Below are 18,248 nucleotides of genomic sequence, written 5' to 3'. Positions count from 1 at the left end.
CTTTATTGCACTGTGGTGACAAGTTCCAGACTTGCTCTTAAAAATGGGAACTGAAATCCACATTCCACGATCATGGTCCCACTGTTTATATTCCAACTTTGACAAACCAATCATGAGCCCTTGCTTTGAAACTGTGGGTCATGGGTCTTTGTTGGGTTGGATAAGAAAACAATACTGGATTATGGTTTCTAAGATTGTGGAGTGTCGATATTGTCGCTAATTTTGACCCATTGGTACCAATCCACTCATTTTATTTTCGTATTATAAATTTTTTTATAATTTTTAAATAGTTTTTCTATAATTTAAAGTATTTTTCTGTTGTAATTTTCATCAAAAGGGTATTTATGAAATTGTAAGAACTTAAAATAACACACGTGGGACCAAAGATCCAACCCCTCATATGTGTGTGTGCTTTTTAAAGTGGGACCACATGTCATCCATACGGGAACCACACCCTATTGTTTTAACAAAAAGTGGGCATGCCACTTTTTTGGGGAAAAAGGGGGCACACCCCACTTTCTTAAAATTAGTTCAAATTTTTTTAAGAATACGGCATGCCACCATTTTAAGAATAAGGGGCACGTCACTTGTTTAGGAATTGGGGGGCACGCCCCATTCTCTTGATATTGTTTAAAAATTAAACTAGCTAAAGATCAAATATGAAATCTCTTAATTTTAAATAAGATTTGGTTCCTATTCTAATGGGAGTTATTTAAAATTCAAAACTTCATTGATTATGGGAGATCTAGACAATGTTTAAAATTTAATTGTATTTCAAATTTAAATAGGAGTTGGGCTTCAGTCAAAATCTAAAAGGATAAGGTTCTTATTTTTCCACCCAAAATCATGATGGCTAATTTATGAGATGGATGGCTCTTATTAAATCTCTCTCACCCCACAGATTTCCTAATTATCCTAAAGGTCTAGCTGGAAATGGGATAAGACATGCTTAAAATAGAATCATATTCAAAATAAGAAATAGATTGTTTCTATTTAAACAAAATGTTAGCCCCTCTCTCACTACAAAAAAGATTTCTCTGATGCCCTAAGATCTCTCTCTCTCATGCCACCCTCTCTCCTATTTTTGTATCACGCCATCCTCTCTCTCCTACTCTTCACGCTACCCTCTCTCCTACTCTTCATGCTACCCTCTCTCCTCTTAGAGAGTGTCACGCTACTCTCTCTTTCTCTCTCCTTATTTGAGTAGCTGCTATTAAAAGAAAGAAAAGGAGGATCTTCAAAATCAAAAAGAAAGGCAAGTTGTATTTTGGAGAAAAGAAGGGAGACACCCAACCTAGAGAGAAATCAACTCATAAGTTCAACCCTATTTTATTCCATAGGGCTTCTATAAACCGTAGTTGTTTTTGAGCTCTCTAAAAAAAACCCAAAAAAAAAGAAGTACTGCCTACAAAACTTCCCTATCTCAAAATTTCCACAACACCTGAAGGAGTAAAAGTGCACCATCGGTTAGGGAATCAGGTGTGGGGTGTGCCAAGACCTGTGATGGTAACTCCATGCATGTTCTTGTAAAGTTTTAATTAATTTTCAGTATTACTTCTTATTTTTCTATAAATTTTCAGAAACTTATTTTCTACTAAAATTTACAGTAGAAGTTAGTTTAAAGCTCCTAGATAATTTGTATTTCTTTTGGCAGTAAAAATAAAGATCCTTGGTTGTATCTAGGGTATTATTTTAATTTACAGCAACATATATGGCCCATGTAAGTAGAATTCAGGTATTTCCAATAAAAGTAAAAGAAACGTTTTTGAATTTAACACCTTGAGTTCCACATAGCCACATCTTTCACTCATAATCGATGTCAAATGACATTTATAAATGATACATGATATAATTATATGCATATGTTCATTTAAATTCTAAATGTAATCCATCTTGTGAAAGAACATAAGATGATTGGAGTCATTAAATGCTACATAACAAATATATATCTCAAATGGCATGTACACTATGCCCTCACAAGAATGAAGCTTACGATTGCTCTGTTGGGCAAAAGACCAAGAGGATTCTCTTGATCTGAATTTTCAGATTCACCATACAATCACCATATCAGTATTTTCAACCGAAAGAAGAGAAGGATTTTGAGTTCCTAAACACCTAGACCTGACCATCCAAAAATTGGATTGTGTCCAATCCTAGGATGTGATGATTTCAGGCACTTTAAGAATGTGCATAGAATTTTAGTCAAGGACACCAGGTTGAGTAAGTTACACTTCCGGAATTGGGATCCAAAAAGTACTCCTTGCTAGGGGTTTTACTGGAGGGAGCAAAGGTACAATTTGCTCAAAAGGGAGCATATAATCCTATTCATATCTCAAAGAAGACACTCCCACAAAATTTCCCAAGCAAGTTCTAATTGAGTAAAATGATGACCTCACTAGAACTAGCCCAAACTTATAACTCATCATGAGATAAACTCAAACCTTCATTAGATTGATAAATAAATAAATTAAAGACCTATTCGACTATGAAGAAAAGAAACAGTTGGCAGAGCTCCTTCAGTAATTTACAGCCCAATAAGCCAGGGGAACAAGATCAGATATCACATCTGTGGATTTAAGAAAGGATATACTGACGGGATATAACTCTGTGATAATAATCTAGGGGATGAGTAGCCCAATAGTAAACTAGCCAGTGGCACAATTCGACCAAGCATGGTTTGGTAGCAACTTTCACGTGAACAAATGGCCTCCTCAAATACAAAGGGAACTACCAAGTGAACATTAAATATGAGTGTATCATAAGATGTTAATGAAGGGAAACTATAGTATGATCCACTTGACCATGAAATATATGAGGTTATAAGGGTCATAAATAGCCAATCAATGGATACGTCAGTGATGGAGAGAGACGTACATACAATTGAATTAATCTCATTTTGAGCATATCCCACTCTCCAATATTGGCCAGCCCATAAATTGGACAGTCGTGACCCTTATAAAGCCGTATAGTTGTGGTCATGTGAACATTGTATACTTTCTCATTCATAATGCTAAAATTACATATGTGGTCACAAGTAGTTATTACTTATTATAGATAGTGGTAGAGCTAAAAGTGCTTAAATGCACACATGAGATATTTGGATAAATGAGATTTCATTTTTTTTTCTGCTTGATAAAGGTTATATGTTGATAAATACTTCTTAAGCCCTTCAAAGTTTTCACATAAGTGTATGTAAGCATTGGTAAGTATAAGTCTGATATTTGTGTGCGCGCAACATGTGCATATATATGATGTGGCAAGCCACAATTTCAGAATTATTAGCATCTCACCAACATGGCCGATGAAAACAACATTCAGGTGTCGTTTCTTGGTCAGTTCTGGGTCCTGCATCACTTCCTGCCCTCCCGCAGCAGACATCTCCATATCTTGCACTGAAATTAAACAACAATATCAAAAAGAGAGTGCAAATGTGATTTGACTGTGAATGTCATGTTAAGAACAAAAAAAGCCATGATATATAAGGAAGACATTCTTTTTCACATGCCTTCCCTAATACAGATTAAAATATGTAACAAATGAAGGTTTTGAAACATCACAAAATACCTTTCGGTTCAGAATCCTGCAATGTTAATGTCTGTAAGCTTGACTGAATATCAACGTTGTTATCTGAAACCCAACATGAGAACCATATAGCAATATAAATCAGCCAAGAAAATGATATAATTTTATCATCATTCAAGCCAAAAAATTCCGAATAGTCATGACTAATATTAATTGTCATTTATTGGTTTAAATAAATATAGAATGATTTTAAATAAACACATAGCCCATAGTAAAGTGAGAAAACCAGTTTTCGATTAGATAAATCTTGTGTTGGAACCTTTATCTTGCAAACCAAGATGACCTACCCAAGAAAAAAGGAAAGGGATAGGATATAGCACCTAACAACAGTAAAAAACGGTTAGGATGCAAACACAAGGGTACATTAACCAACAAGAGGAGCATGAAAAGAAGCTTCCACTTAAGGGCACTACTTGTCCTTCATCGGTTCAGACAACAAATGAAAAGAGCAGCATTAGAGGTTTTTCTTCTTACTATAACAAAATTGAAGGTAAAAAAAGTTCTAAAATCAATCAATGTATTGCTGTTGTACCAGGCTTGCCAAAACCTCAATCCCAAACTGAGAGACAACCATCAACCACTAAAACCTTAATTAGCCAAAAACTCAATCCTCAAACTGAGAGCAGCACAACAGCGAAGAGATATCTTAGAATCACTGACATCAAACAAGGAGTTGGTCTCTCCTTTGTTAGACCCACATCCAGCTTCATTAGGAGGGAATTTTTCTCTAGCACTTCACAAGAAAAATTTTATAAGATGTCAAACATTGATTATGATCTGGGAGTACACTAATCATTGTACACCTGCCGATTCAGTTATAGTTTAATGGGAAGACTATGTAAGATTTTCTTAAAGTATATAACTATGGGGATATTGCCCCAAAAAAAAATGAAGTAGAAGAAGGATATTGCACCATGGGCAACTGTTGGATGACAAAAACTAGTTTCTAGGTATTTATGGATTGACATAAAATACTTCAACTGAAAGTAGCACACATGTTAGATAAAAACATCTTATTGAATATCTTAAGGAGTGTTATCCAAAATACCTCTTCGGTAGTGTTTCAGAAATGCATCAGTTGAGCAAACTGACCACTGAAGTACTATTTTATTACCTTTGCAAAAATGCCCTAAGAGCACACTTTCCATTCAGGTAAGCAATGGGAAAACCATCAAACTAAATACCAATTCAACCAAGCTAAAACACACAAGAACTAAGGGCCTAAGAAAATTAGACAATGCACACTAGGAATGACTACCCAACTATCAAATTAACACCACTTAGAATAATTGATAGTCCCAAAGGTAGCTGATCCTCTATCACAATGCAAATATAAGCCCAATCAATCTAATAAAAGGGCCCAAAGCTCAAGGAGAATAATTCAAGCACAAATATCTTCAAACCGGTTACCTTGAACAAATTGGAATTTTCATTAGGTGGACTTATGAAAGAGAGAAAAAAAATTACTAAAATACAAAAGGCAATAATCATTTGTTTCTAACAACCAAAGCACAGGGAAAAAAGAAAACCATCCTCTCATCAAAAAAATCCATGATTAAAAATGACGCTTAGCCACTCGCAGAAAAGCACGTCATAGAAAAACCTACCAGGAAATCACATGGTAAACTTGTAGATGATGAGAGAGAAAAACCCTAGATGATGGCATACAAAAAAAGACTAATCTCAATTTCAAAAGGGTGTACCTTGAGGAGGAGGTGGCGTATCCATGGATGGATCTGCAGAAGACGGTTGGTGGTCCTCTTCCAAGGCGTCTACTTCCTTACTCCAGTCATCAGGTTCGCCATCCACAAGGTTTCCTGGTCCAGAGTTGGGCTGCTCTCGGACCTCTTCCATGGCGGTGGATCTGTGCGCCCTTTAGAGAGAGAAAGGGCTGAGAAAGCAGGAGAGAGAAGCTTAGAGAGAGAAAGGGCTGAGAAAGCAGGAGAGAGAGAAGCTTAGACAGAGATAGGGCTGAGAAAGTAGGAGAGAGAGAGATCCCACGCTGAGCGCTAATCCCTATTCTTATACTGAGTAAAGAGAGGCGCACCAAAACACCATAGGAAAGGCTGGCCAGAATAGAGGCATTAACAAGTTAAACGGGTCGAAGTATGTCTTGGATCCCCACTCCCCAGAAGATTTCGCGGCAATTTCTTTTTAACCCATAATCACGTTTTGTGCAAGAAAAAAAAAAAAGGCCACAGAGATAATATAATATAAGTATGGGTGAGTTTTGTAGAAGGTTGCCCCCCTTATAACTACAGAAGTAAGGCATACCCATTTAGAGTGTGTGAAAACCTTATGAACGCTTCAAAACCTCTTTTTATCCTGTGGTTAAAAAATTTAATATCTTTTTATCCTATGGTTATAAAATTTAATATTTCAAAAATGGTAGACTAGATCAAGAAATACATAAATCTTGAAAATAGACGGTCTAGATAACTTGTTCTAATTTGCACTTTTTTTGGATTTGAAATTCTTTTTCTTTTTCATATCCATTCATCTCAAAGTTGAGATTATCAGTTCGGGGGTTCTCCTAAACCGGAACACTCCACCGTAGGATTTTTGAGGTGCACCTTACTTCAACAAGTTGCAACCTTATATAAAGATTTTTCGTATAAGTATTTAACTAGTAGCATGCACTTGCATGACAAGTGTATTAAACTGTTATGCATGTAATATTTTTTTTAATGCTATTTTATAAGTAAAATAAAGTTACAAAATCTAAAATAAAACAAAATTTAAAATAAATTCCACAATAAAATAAAAATAATAGTTTCTCACACATATATGGAGAAATCAAAAGATAAATTACTTTTTATAGAGAAAGAGAGATGAAATATTTTTCATGAATAAATAACAATGATTGAAATACAATTTAATTGAATCGACATAAATTTAGTAAATGAATAAATTATTTATGCGCTATGCTAAATAACACATAAAATTTAAATATATCAAATTAAGTAACATAAAAAATATATTATTATGATTATTAATTTAATTATAGTAATATTTATTACCTATAAAAATAAATTTATATTATAGAATTATTTATATGTTATAAAAATAGATTGATATGAAAAACTTAGAACAATAGATTAATATTATTTAATTAAAATTGTAGTAGTATAGTATAATGTTTGTATCTATAACTAATCGAACTACATTTAATATCGTTATACCAAACGAATTATATTATTCATGTATATATACTAATGACATTTATAATGTTGACCAAAATCATCTCCGAAAATAAAAAAAATATTGTGGAATATAATAATATTCTTATTAATATATAGTTCCATTTATAATAATACAATCTATAACTGTAGTTATTTGTGTAATAAATATAATATTCAATAAATTATTACAATTACACTCTTGTTATTTTTAATAGTAGGGAGTGAGACACATGTCATTGAAATAGTGCATATATCCTTTTGCTTAATATAAAATATATAGTAGATAATAGAAAATTGTTTCATATGATGGGACTGCAATTCTACATTTGTGGTCCACGAGGTACAAAGCAACAATCTTAAAGATGAATGCAAACATGGGGTCCATCTAAAACTAATTCAAACTAATAGTCCAAATATTTTATTAATAGAATTATTATTTTTAATTTTCAAATTTTATTTAATTTTTTTCATATTATTGATCTCCATAATAAATATTACATATCTTCAAAAGTAAGGTTAAAAAACCCATCTCAAAATAGATTTTTAAGAGGTAAATCATTTCTACATGGACTCATAGAAACCGTGTTCTTAATAATAGGGAAATTATCATAAATATACCTTAATTTTTGCCTAATTGGAAAAAAAAAAAAAAAAAAACGTTAACTTTCATAAATCTCCTCCACAATATTTTTCTTCAATTTTGGTATTTTTTTACCAAAATAGCATTTACAGTAGTCGTATTACTGTAAAGCCCTAGCATTACGGTGCTTTAAGTACCGTAATTACTACGTATTTTAAAAACTGTAATAACGCAGAGCCTTATTATGATACTCGAAATACCGCGATACTATCTAACTTAAAAGTCTTGAGGCATCACGATACTTTAAGTGCAGTAATGAACATAAAATGTATTATGGTACTTAAAGTACCTTAATACTGTGGAATGATTTCTACGGTACAAAACGAACTGTGATTAAACTCTTGCATTTTTCTCTTTCATTTCTATGATTTTCTTCCATAAGACCCTATCTTCCCATCCCACTCTCTCTAACCCCGCATCTCTCTTCCTTAGCCTCATCTCCTCTCTCTCTCTCTTCTTTAGCATCCTCTCTCTCTCTTCCTTATCCTCCTCTCTCTCTCTAAATCTCTCATCCATTTTCTATCATCTCCTTCTATTTGTCAATCTCTGAACGAGGTTTCTGAGAACTATTTCTCAATCCGTTAGTATGAACTATACACACCAACACCATTTTATACGTATGTCATCAAAATCATCAAGCGTTTAATTATATTTCCTTGGATGTGTGATGGCAACATTTCAATATTACATTGTTTTTTCTATAGTAATTGATGTAATTGGGTTGGCCATTGTAATTTTTTTGTTTAAAATATTGCATAAATAAGTTTTAGATCTATATTTATATTACGGCATCTGTATTGCAATCTAATGTCCCTATGTAATGCAACCTCTTCTTTATATATAAATATTTTGAAACATTTATACATGCATTTCTATCTTCTAATGTGTTATTGATTCAAATAATGTTCATTTCATATTTGTTGCCATCTGAAATTGAAAATCGCTTAGCACTGTTTGGGCTTGCACGCACCAATAATGGGTGACAACAAAGTGAAAATCACTTTACAATTTGGTGGTTCTTTCAAGAGACTTCTAATGATAGACATATTTTCTATTGGTGGTGACCTAAAGTTTATATTTTTTTTGGTGAATCCCATCCTTCAACGAAGTAAATGCTCACTTGTAAAAAATAACAAATTATGCCTCAAGTACCATGATTATTAGGGACATTAACCCACGGTTACTAAGTAACAATAATATAATATATATTGACAATGATGACGACATTGTAAATATGGTGAAAGGGTCTTCTCCCATTGCTATTTACGTATTAAACATACCTATTTAGTTAGACTCCACTAAATATCGACCACCAACAGTGCCTGATAATGGTCCATTAAGATTGGCCATGTAAGAAGTTTGCAATGAAATTCATTATTTTTTATTTGACAATATTTTTTGTGCAGATGTTCTGGGTCAAGATAATTCTCACTTGTTCTTCTAATATTTTTTCGATAGCGGTACCTGACCAGAGAAAGTAGTTCAGAGTAAATCTACTACTGGCATAGGCAGCATGATTCAGAAATCAAGCATCATATTGGCGACATCGACTGATAGAAACCCTCATCAGGATTGACCGTTACGAAGTTGTACTTCAACAGGGTTAGGATTTTGATGATGTACATACATAACGTAATCACCTTATTGAATATGCAATATCACAAAATTTCACTATGAAGTTTGTAAAAAGCAATGAGAGACGTGTATAGGCGAGGTGTGCTACAGATGGGTATCCATAGCGAGTACATTGCTGGAGGGTTAATACAACAAGCTTCTTCAGGGTAAAGAACTTTGTAAACATACACTCTTGTGTCGACGCAATAGCCGTGGTTCATCAGCCGCTTGCTCAAAGCCACTGACTGACGAGAAAGATAAAATGCCGTTTAAATGATATATCCAATCTGACACCTGGAGATGTTATTAATGATGTTAAACATGATCACGGAGTCACGCTATCTTACGAACAAGAATGATGGGCAAAGAAGTAACACAAGAGATAAATAACAGTTCTCATATGAAGATATACGAGGATCTCGACAAGTACCTGCATAAAATCTGAATCACTAACCCTAGAACCGTAACAATTGTTCAAACATAAGATCATGATATGTTTGATCATATGTTTATAGCCAATCGTTCATGTTTGTATGGTTTTACGTATGGTTGCAGGCCACTAATGGGACTTTTTTGAAGAGAAGATATAGATGGATACTATTGGCTGCAGTTGGGGTAGATGTGAATGAAAATATATTTCTCATAGCATATGCAGTAGTTGAAAGTAAAAATACAACAAGTTGGACTTGGTTTCTAGAGCTTCTCAATGAGCAGTTTGAGGAGAGGCCTAGTTTTCCAGTTTTCTCTATTATCTCAGATCGTCATAAAGGGTTGCAAACCGCAATGAAGAAGTTGTAACAATCCTAAAATTTCAAAAAAAAAAAAAAAAAAAAAAAAAAAAGAAGAAAAAATATGCTTTTAAATAGGTGATGTTCTGTTTGAATATGATGGTCCTTGAGGACCATCACTATTTTCAAAAGATTTGCCTTGGCCTTTACTTTTTTTTTCTTTAGCCTGCTTTTGCCTCCTGCTGCTTGCAGCTGGCAACGTCTTTTAGCGGACGTGGTTTTCGTACGATAAAAGTCTGCTTTTAACGCGACACCTCAGGTATGAGGTAGAGCGTAATAAAACAATATAATAATACGTTATAAGAATTAAAATAGGGGATGTGAGCACTCCCACCCTAAAACAAAACTTTGAGATCTCTCTCTGGTCGAAACACAGTGAACTTCTCTCTCGAACTGAATTCTTTTATCGGAAGCTCCCTCTCAAATAATTGTGGGTAAGTGACATCGTCTTTCTGAAAAATAGTCTATTTTTAATAAATAGTGATATTTCCGTCTAGGATCTTTATTTTATCAGTTTTGTGTGTAAGTGACCTCATTGTTTCGAAAAATAATCCATTCTTTTTAAAAATAAAATGAAATAATTATTTCTGCTTATTAGCATGAATTTTAGGAGCGATAAATTTTATGCGCACGTGACCTCATTATCTTGAAAAATAATCTTTTTAATAAAAATTGTGATATTTTATCTATGTTAGAAATTTTGAATGCTGTAAATTAGAAAAATAAATTTATTTATTTTTCTTGTCTATTGTTAGAAATAAATGTGATATTTCTGCTTTTAGTAAAATTGTGATATTTCTTTCTACTGTTTTGAATATTTAGACATTGTAAAATTCATGTGCAAATGACTGCCTTATTATTTAAAAATTGACATTTTTGCAATTGATTATAGTATTGTTGTGAAATGTTTATTTGTGAATTGATATTCCATAAATTGTGATAATTCCGTATTCTTGAATTTTTATAAGAGTTTTTCTATACATATTAAATTGGCAATTATGCTAGAATGCCTTTACAAACTGCTACCTTTCTAAATTTGAGCCCAAAATATTTGATTGGTTATTTTTGAAATGTTATAGAGAGTGACTGTTATTAATGGTTTAAGTGAAATTCATATTAATGGTTTCAGTGATATGTTGAGTACATGATATTGCTGCTTTCGAATGTTTAAAGAGATTTAGAAATAATTTAAGTATGCAAGTGGACTCATCCGGTTCGCCGGTGAGGTATAAGTGGACCTATCTGGGACGCCGGTAGGGATTAAGTGGACTCATCCGGTACGTCGGTGAGGTATAAGTGGACCTGCAGGGATTAAGTGGACCTATCTGGGACGCCGATAGGGATTAAGTGGACCCATCAGGACGCTGATGGGGTATATAGGTGACCTACTTGGGACGCCAATAGGGTATTTTATGAAATCCTTTGAATTATGTACTGCCGTTAAAAGTGTTATAAGCATTTCAATTACTCGGATTATACTTAGTATTTCTGTTAATAAATCTCTTTTTTTGAAAATATTGATATCTTTCAATCATGATTATTTTTAGGATTATGATGATCACTTACTGAGTAGCCAAACTCATTAAACTATGGTAAACATTGTTTTCAGGATAACTGCGGATTCATTTTGAGTGATAGTCAAGATCAGCCTTGGAAGATACTGTTGTTGTACTAGCTTTCTTTATTTACTTTGTAAGACCTCGTCACTGTAAATTTGTCCTATCAATAGATGTATATATGTTTTGTCCGTCACATCTCAGGAATAACAGTACTGTAAATTCTTGGGGTGTGACAATTATGGTATCAGGGCAATAGGTTTAAGATCCTTAGGAAATTTAAAAAGAATATACTTAAAAATCACATTTATTGTGTGTACAGACCGGGATAAAGTCAAAATCCAGAATAGCTGAAGCCAATATGGAAGGAATTCACAAAGCCTTGGAAAATATGGTTGCTTTAATGCAACATCAGATGGAAAACAACAATCCACCCAAGCAGTCAGTTACAGGAAATGGTGGGAGCAATATCGAACAATTTAAGAAATTAAACCCACCTTCTTTTAAGGGTGCTGTAAACCCACTGGAAGCCGAGGGATGGATTATGCAATTGGAAAAAATATTCGAGGTTATGGAATGTCCTGATGATAGGAAGGTGGCCTTGGCAGTTTTTATGTTAGAAGATGAGGCACAACACTGGTGGCGAATGGCAAAAGGAGTATTGGTCAAAGAAAATAAAATCTTGATTTGGGAAGTATTTCTAGAGGCATTTAATGAAAAATATTTCCCAGATTTTATTCGAGACAAAAAAGAAATGGAATTTCTAAAATTAATCCAAGGAAATAGGATAGTAGCACAGTACGACGCCAAGTTTACTGAATTAGCCAGGTTTGCACCACATATGATTAACAATGAGGCAAGAAAGTTGAAGAAATTTGAAAGGGGTCTCAAGCCAGCCATTAGAAGCAGAATATCAGTCTTGAAATTAAGAACTTATGCTGAAATAGTGGATCGTGCCCAAATTGTCGAAAAAGATTTTGAAGATTACCAAAAGACAAAAATCAGAACAGTCATGTTAGACCTACATCATCTAATCGACAACAGTTTGAAAGGCCAAACAAGAAGCCAAGGCCCTCGCCATTTCAAAACCCAATAGAACCATGTAGAAAATGTGGGAAAAATCATGGATCAAGCCCTTATTATTGGAATACCGGAGCCTGTTTTAAATGTGAAAAATTGGGACACCAGATTAAACAATGTCCTAGCTTACAGACACAACAGCTTCCAAAGCAGGGAGAGATAGCTCCGAAGCCTCAGATGAAGGGAAGAGTATTTGCGATTACCGAGCAAGACGCTCAGGCCTCAAAATCAGTGATCCAAGGTACTCTTACTATCTTCCAAAAATTAGCTCATGTTTTGATTGATCCTGGATCTACTCATTCATTTGTGTCACAACACTTTGCATGCCACTTAAAGGTAGAACCAGAACAATTAGAATACATTCTAGAGGTAGCCACACCGATGGGAGATTCAATTAACACCAATATAGTGTACAAATCATGTGTAATAAAGATAGAAGAAAAGGAACTGTTGGTTGATTTAATACTCCTGAAAATTCAAGATTTTGATGTAATATTAGGCATGGATTGGCTTTCTGCATACCATGCAAGTATTGATTGTTATAAGAAAATTGTTACCTTTAGTATTCCGAATCAACCAGTATTTTACTTCAATGGTGTCAAAGAGGACTCCCCATCATATTTAATCTCTTGTATTCGAGCTAATCGCCTCCTTCGAAAAGGGTGTCAAGGCTTTCTTGCCTATATCAAAGAAGATAGGAAGGAAGAAATAAATTTGGATACCACTCCGGTTATCCGAGAATTTCCCGACGTTTTTCCTAAAGAATTGCCAGGATTACCGCCTGACAGGGAAATTGAATTCTCCATTGAATTAGTGCCAAGGGTAGCACCAATTTCTAAGGCACCTTACAGAATGGCTCCTGCAGATCTTAAAGAACTGAAACAACAATTGGAAGAATTATTAGATAAAGGTTTTATCAGGCCCATTGTGTCACCTTGGGGTGCTCCAGTACTGTTTGTCAAAAAGAGAGATGGGATTATGAGATTGTGTATTGATTATAGACAGTTGAACCAAGTGACAGTGAAAAATAAGTATCCATTACCTAGAATTGATGATTTATTTGATCAATTACAAGGATCACAAGTGTTTTAAAAAATTGATCTTAGATCTGGATACCATCAGCTTAAGATTAAAGGTGAAGATATACTCAAGACAGCTTTCAGAACAAGGTATGGCCATTATGAATTTTTAGTTATGCCTTTTGGATTAACTAATGCACCGGCTGCATTTATGGATTTGATGAATCGAATCTTTAAGCCCTTTTTGGATAAATTTATTGTGGTATTCATCGATGATATTTTAATTTATTCCAAGAATCAGAAGAAACATGAGCAGCATGTAAGAATGGTATTGCAAATATTAAGAGAAAATAAATTGTATGCCAAACTTAGTAAATGTGAATTTTGGCTTGAACAAGTGACATTTTTAGGACATGTCATATCAAAAGAAGGTCTATCAGTTGATCCTTCAAAGGTTGAAGCCGTTGTTAATTGGAAACAACCAAGTAATGTGACTGAAGTTCGAAGCTTTTTGGGATTGGCAGGATATTACAGAAAATTTGTAGAAGGATTTTCTGGAATCGCAATCCCATCGACTCGATTGACACAGAAAAATGTCAAATTTGAGTGGACAAGTGAACGTGAGGAGAGTTTTCAAGAACTAAAAGTTCGATTAACTTCAGCACCTATTTTAACTATTCTTGAGGGGAGTGGGGGATTTGTGATTTATAGTGATGCTTCACATAAAGGTTTGGGCTGTGTATTAATGCAATATGAGAAAGTAGTGGCATATGCATCCAGACAGTTGAAAGAATATGAGAAAAAATATCCAATTCATGATTTGGAGCTAGCTGCAATAGTATTCGCTTTGAAAATATGGAGGCATTATCTATATGGTGAGCAATTCGTAATATACACGGATCATAAGAATTTGAAATACCTTTTCTCTCAGAAGGATTTAAATATGCGGTAGATAAGATGGATGGATTTCTTAAAAGATTAAGATTGTACAATCCATTATCATTCAGGAAAAGCTAACGTTGTGGCCGACGCTCTAAGTAGAAAATCTATGGGAGTCTTAGCTCATCTAATGATCCAAGAAATGCGATTGTTAGAGGAAATAGTGGATTGGCATCCAACTCCGTCCATTAATGGTGTGGTAAGTATGATTGCCAATATTAAGACGGAACCCCAATTAATCCAATAGATTCGATTGGAGCAAAAGAAAGACCCTCAGCTTATAACAATTATAGAAGAGGTGAAGCAAGGAAAGAGAGATGAATTCTCTATATGTAGTGAGGATTTGCTAAGATTCAAAAGTCGGGTTTGTGTCCCGAATGATGAGAGTGTAAAGAAAGCTATCTTAGAAGAAGCACATCATTCTCGTTATACGATACATCCCGGAAGTATTAAAATATATCAGGACTTGTAGAAAACCTTTTGGTGGAATAATATGAAAAAAGAGGTAGCACTATTTGTGTCTAAATGCCTAACATGCCAGCAAGTAAAAGCTGAACATCAAAGGCTCGCTGGGTTGTTGCAGCCTTTACCGGTGCCAGAATGGAAGTGGGAGCATCTCTATGGATTTTGTCTCTAGCTTGCCTAGAACAAATTCAGGACATGATAGCATTTGGGTCATTGTGGACCGGTTAACCAAAGCTGCCCACTTTCTACCGATTCGCACAACGTACACTTTGGATCGACTGGCTCAGTTGTACATTAAGGAAATAGTGCGGTTGCATAGAGTTCCTGTCAGTATTGTATCGGACAGGGATACTCGGTTTACTTCTAAATTTTGGGCTAGACTACAGTCAGCCATGGGGACGAGACTCACCTTTAGTACTGCCTTTCACCCCCAAACTGATGGACAATCGGAGAGGACCATCCAAACCTTGGAAGATATGCTGAGGGCCTGTGTTATTGACCTTACAGGAAGCTGGGATGACCATTTATTTCTGATTGAGTTTGCTTATAATAATAGCTTCCAAGCCAGTATTCAGATGGCACCATATGAAGCCCTATATGGAAGGAAATGCAGGTCACCCATATGTTGGGACGAGGTTGGTGAAAGAAAGCTTTTGGGGCCCGAAATTGTCTAGGTAACCACAGATAAAATAACATTAATTCGTGAAAGGCTCAAGACAGCTCAGTGTCGGCAAAAGAGTTATGCCGATAACCGAAGGAGAGATCATAAATTTGAAGAAGGTGATCGAGTTTTCCTAAAAATCTCACCAATAAAGGGTATTATGTGATTCGGCAAGAAAGGAAAGTTGAGCCCACGTTACATCGGACCATTTGAAATCCTGGAAAGAATCGGAGGTGTCGCTTATAGACTTGCCTTACCACCCGAATTGGCAAATGTCCATAATGTCTTTCATGTATCTTCACTACGAAAATATCAGCCCGACCCGTTCCATATCTTAAAATATGAACCTTTATCGATCAGGAAGGATCTATCCTTCATTGAGCAGCTAATTTTGATACTGGATAGAAGGGTGCAAGTGTTGTGTAACAAGGAGATTTCTTTAGTCCGTGTATTATGGCAGTACCATTCAAGAGAAGAGTCGACTTGGGAACAAGAAAACGAAATCAGAGAAAAATACCCCTATCTTTTTCACTAATCAGGTACACAAATTTAGAGGACTAAATTTCTTTAAGGAGGGAAGAATGTAGCAATCCTAAAATTTCAAAAAAAAAAAAAAAAAAAAGGAGAAAATATGCTTTTGAATAGGTGATGTTCTGTTTGAATATGATGGTCCTTGAGGACCATCACTATTTTCAAAAGATTTGCCTTTGCCTTTACTTTTTTTTTCTTTTGCCTGCTTTTGCCTCCTGCTGTTTGCAGCTGGCAACGTCCTTTAGCGGACGTGATTTTTGTACGATAAAAGTCTGCTTTTAACGTGACACCTCAGGTATGAGGTAGAGCGTAATAAAACAATATAATAATACGTTATAAGAATTTAAATAGGGGATGTGAGCACTCCCACCCTAAAACAAAACTTTGAGATCTCTCTCTGGTCGAAACACAGTGAACTTCTCTCTCGAACCGAATTCTTTTATCGGAAGCTCCCTCTCAAATAATTGTGGGTAAGTGATATCGTCTTTCTGTAAAATAGTCTATTTTTAATAAATAGTGATATTTTCGTCTAGGATCTTTATTTTATCAGTTTTGTGTGTAAGTGACCTCATTGTCTCGAAAAATAATCCATTCTTTTTAAAAATAAAATGAAATAATTATTTCTGCTTATTAGCATGAATTTTAGGCGCGATAAATTTTATGCGCACGTGACCTCATTATCTTGAAAAATAATCTTTTTAATAAAAATTGTGATATTTTATCTATGTTAGAAATTTTGAATGCTGTAAATTAGAAAAATAAATTTATTTATTTTTCTTGTCTATTGTTAGAAATAAATGTGATATTTCTGCTTTTAGTAAAATTGTGATATTTCTTTCTACTGTTTTGAATATTTAGACATTGTAAAATTCATGTGCAAATGACTGCCTTATTATTTAAAAATTGACATTTTTGTAATTGATTATAGTATTGTTGTGAAATGTTTATTTATGAATTGATATTCCATAAATTGTGATAATTCCGTATTCTTGAATTTTTATAAGAGTTTTTCTATACATATTAAATTGGCAATTATGCTAGAATGCCTTTACAAACTGCTACCTTTCTAAATTTGAGCCCAAAATATTTGATTGGTTATTTTTGAAATGTTATAGAGAGTGACTGTTATTAATGGTTTAAGTGAAATTCATATTAATGGTTTCAGTGATATGTTGAGTACATGATATTGCTGCTTTCGAATGTTTAAAGAGATTTAGAAATAATTTAAGTATGCAAGTGGACTCATCCGGTTCGCCGGTGAGGTATAAGTGGACCTATCTGGGACACCGGTAGGGATTAAGTGGACTCATCCGGTACGCCGGTGAGGTATAAGTGGACCTGCAGGGATTAAGTGGACCTATCTGGGACGCCGATAGGGATTAAGTGGACCCATCAGGACGCTGATGGGGTATATAGGTGACCTACTTGGGACGACAGTAGGGTATTTTATGAAATCCTTTGAATTATGTACTGCCGTTAAAAGTGTTATAAGCATTTCAATTACTCGGATTATACTTAGTATTTCTGTTAATAGATCTCTTTTTTTGAAAATATTGATATCTTTCAATCATGATTATTTTTAGGATTATGATGATCACTTACTGAGTAGCCAAACTCATCAAACTATGGTAAACATTGTTTTCAGGATAACTGCGGATTCATTTTGAGTGATAGTCAAGATCAGCCTTGGAAGATACTGTTGTTGTACTAGCTTTCTTTATTTACTTTGTAAGACCTCGCCACTGTAAATTTGTCTTATCAATAGATGTATATATGTTTTGTCCGTCACATCTCAGGAATAACAGTACTGTAAATTCTTGAGGTGTGACAGAAGTATTCCCAACCAGTGAGCTAAGGGTATTGTATGTGTCACCTTTTTCGATAACTTCAAAAAGGAATTTAGAAATTTGGTGTTCACAAGACTTTATTGGAAAGCGGCACGTGCATTGATAATATCAAGATTTGATTACTGCATGTCAAAGATTAAGAGTGCAAATTTTGATACCTATGACTGAATCATGAAGCAACATCTAAAATATTGGGCAAACATATATTTTTGGGGATATCAATACAATCATCTAACATAGAACATCTCTAAATCATTTAATAAGTGGATGTTAAAGGCTCAAGAGAAGCCCCTCATTAAATTCTTTAAATGCCTAAAGGTTAAGGTCATGGGAAAATCTGTTAC

At 34.5% G+C, this 18,248-nt stretch overlaps 1 protein-coding gene across 1 annotated transcript in view; it reads right to left on the bottom strand.

Moving 5' to 3' along the window:
• Positions 1-5,581, bottom strand: part of LOC18421828 (Translation elongation factor EF1A/initiation factor IF2gamma family protein) — a 61,808-nt gene extending 56,227 nt beyond the window's left edge. The window contains exons 1-3 of the mRNA XM_006826645.4: positions 5,286-5,581; positions 3,565-3,627; positions 3,291-3,392 (exon numbers count right to left, since the gene is read on the bottom strand). Of these exons, the coding sequence (XP_006826708.1) occupies positions 3,291-3,392; positions 3,565-3,627; positions 5,286-5,436 (316 nt within the window). The 5' untranslated portion in view covers positions 5,437-5,581. The remainder of the gene's footprint in view (positions 1-3,290; positions 3,393-3,564; positions 3,628-5,285) is intronic.
• Between the last annotated feature and the right edge of the window lie 12,667 nt (positions 5,582-18,248).

This window comes from Amborella trichopoda, chromosome 12 (assembly GCF_054954075.1).
Source record: "Amborella trichopoda isolate Santa Cruz 75 chromosome 12, AtrichopodaSantaCruz75HAP2 v2.0, whole genome shotgun sequence".
Classification (NCBI taxonomy): domain Eukaryota; kingdom Viridiplantae; phylum Streptophyta; class Magnoliopsida; order Amborellales; family Amborellaceae; genus Amborella; species Amborella trichopoda.
The sequence above is the reverse complement of the archived record's forward strand: the minus strand, read 5'-3'. Positions and strand labels throughout refer to the sequence as shown.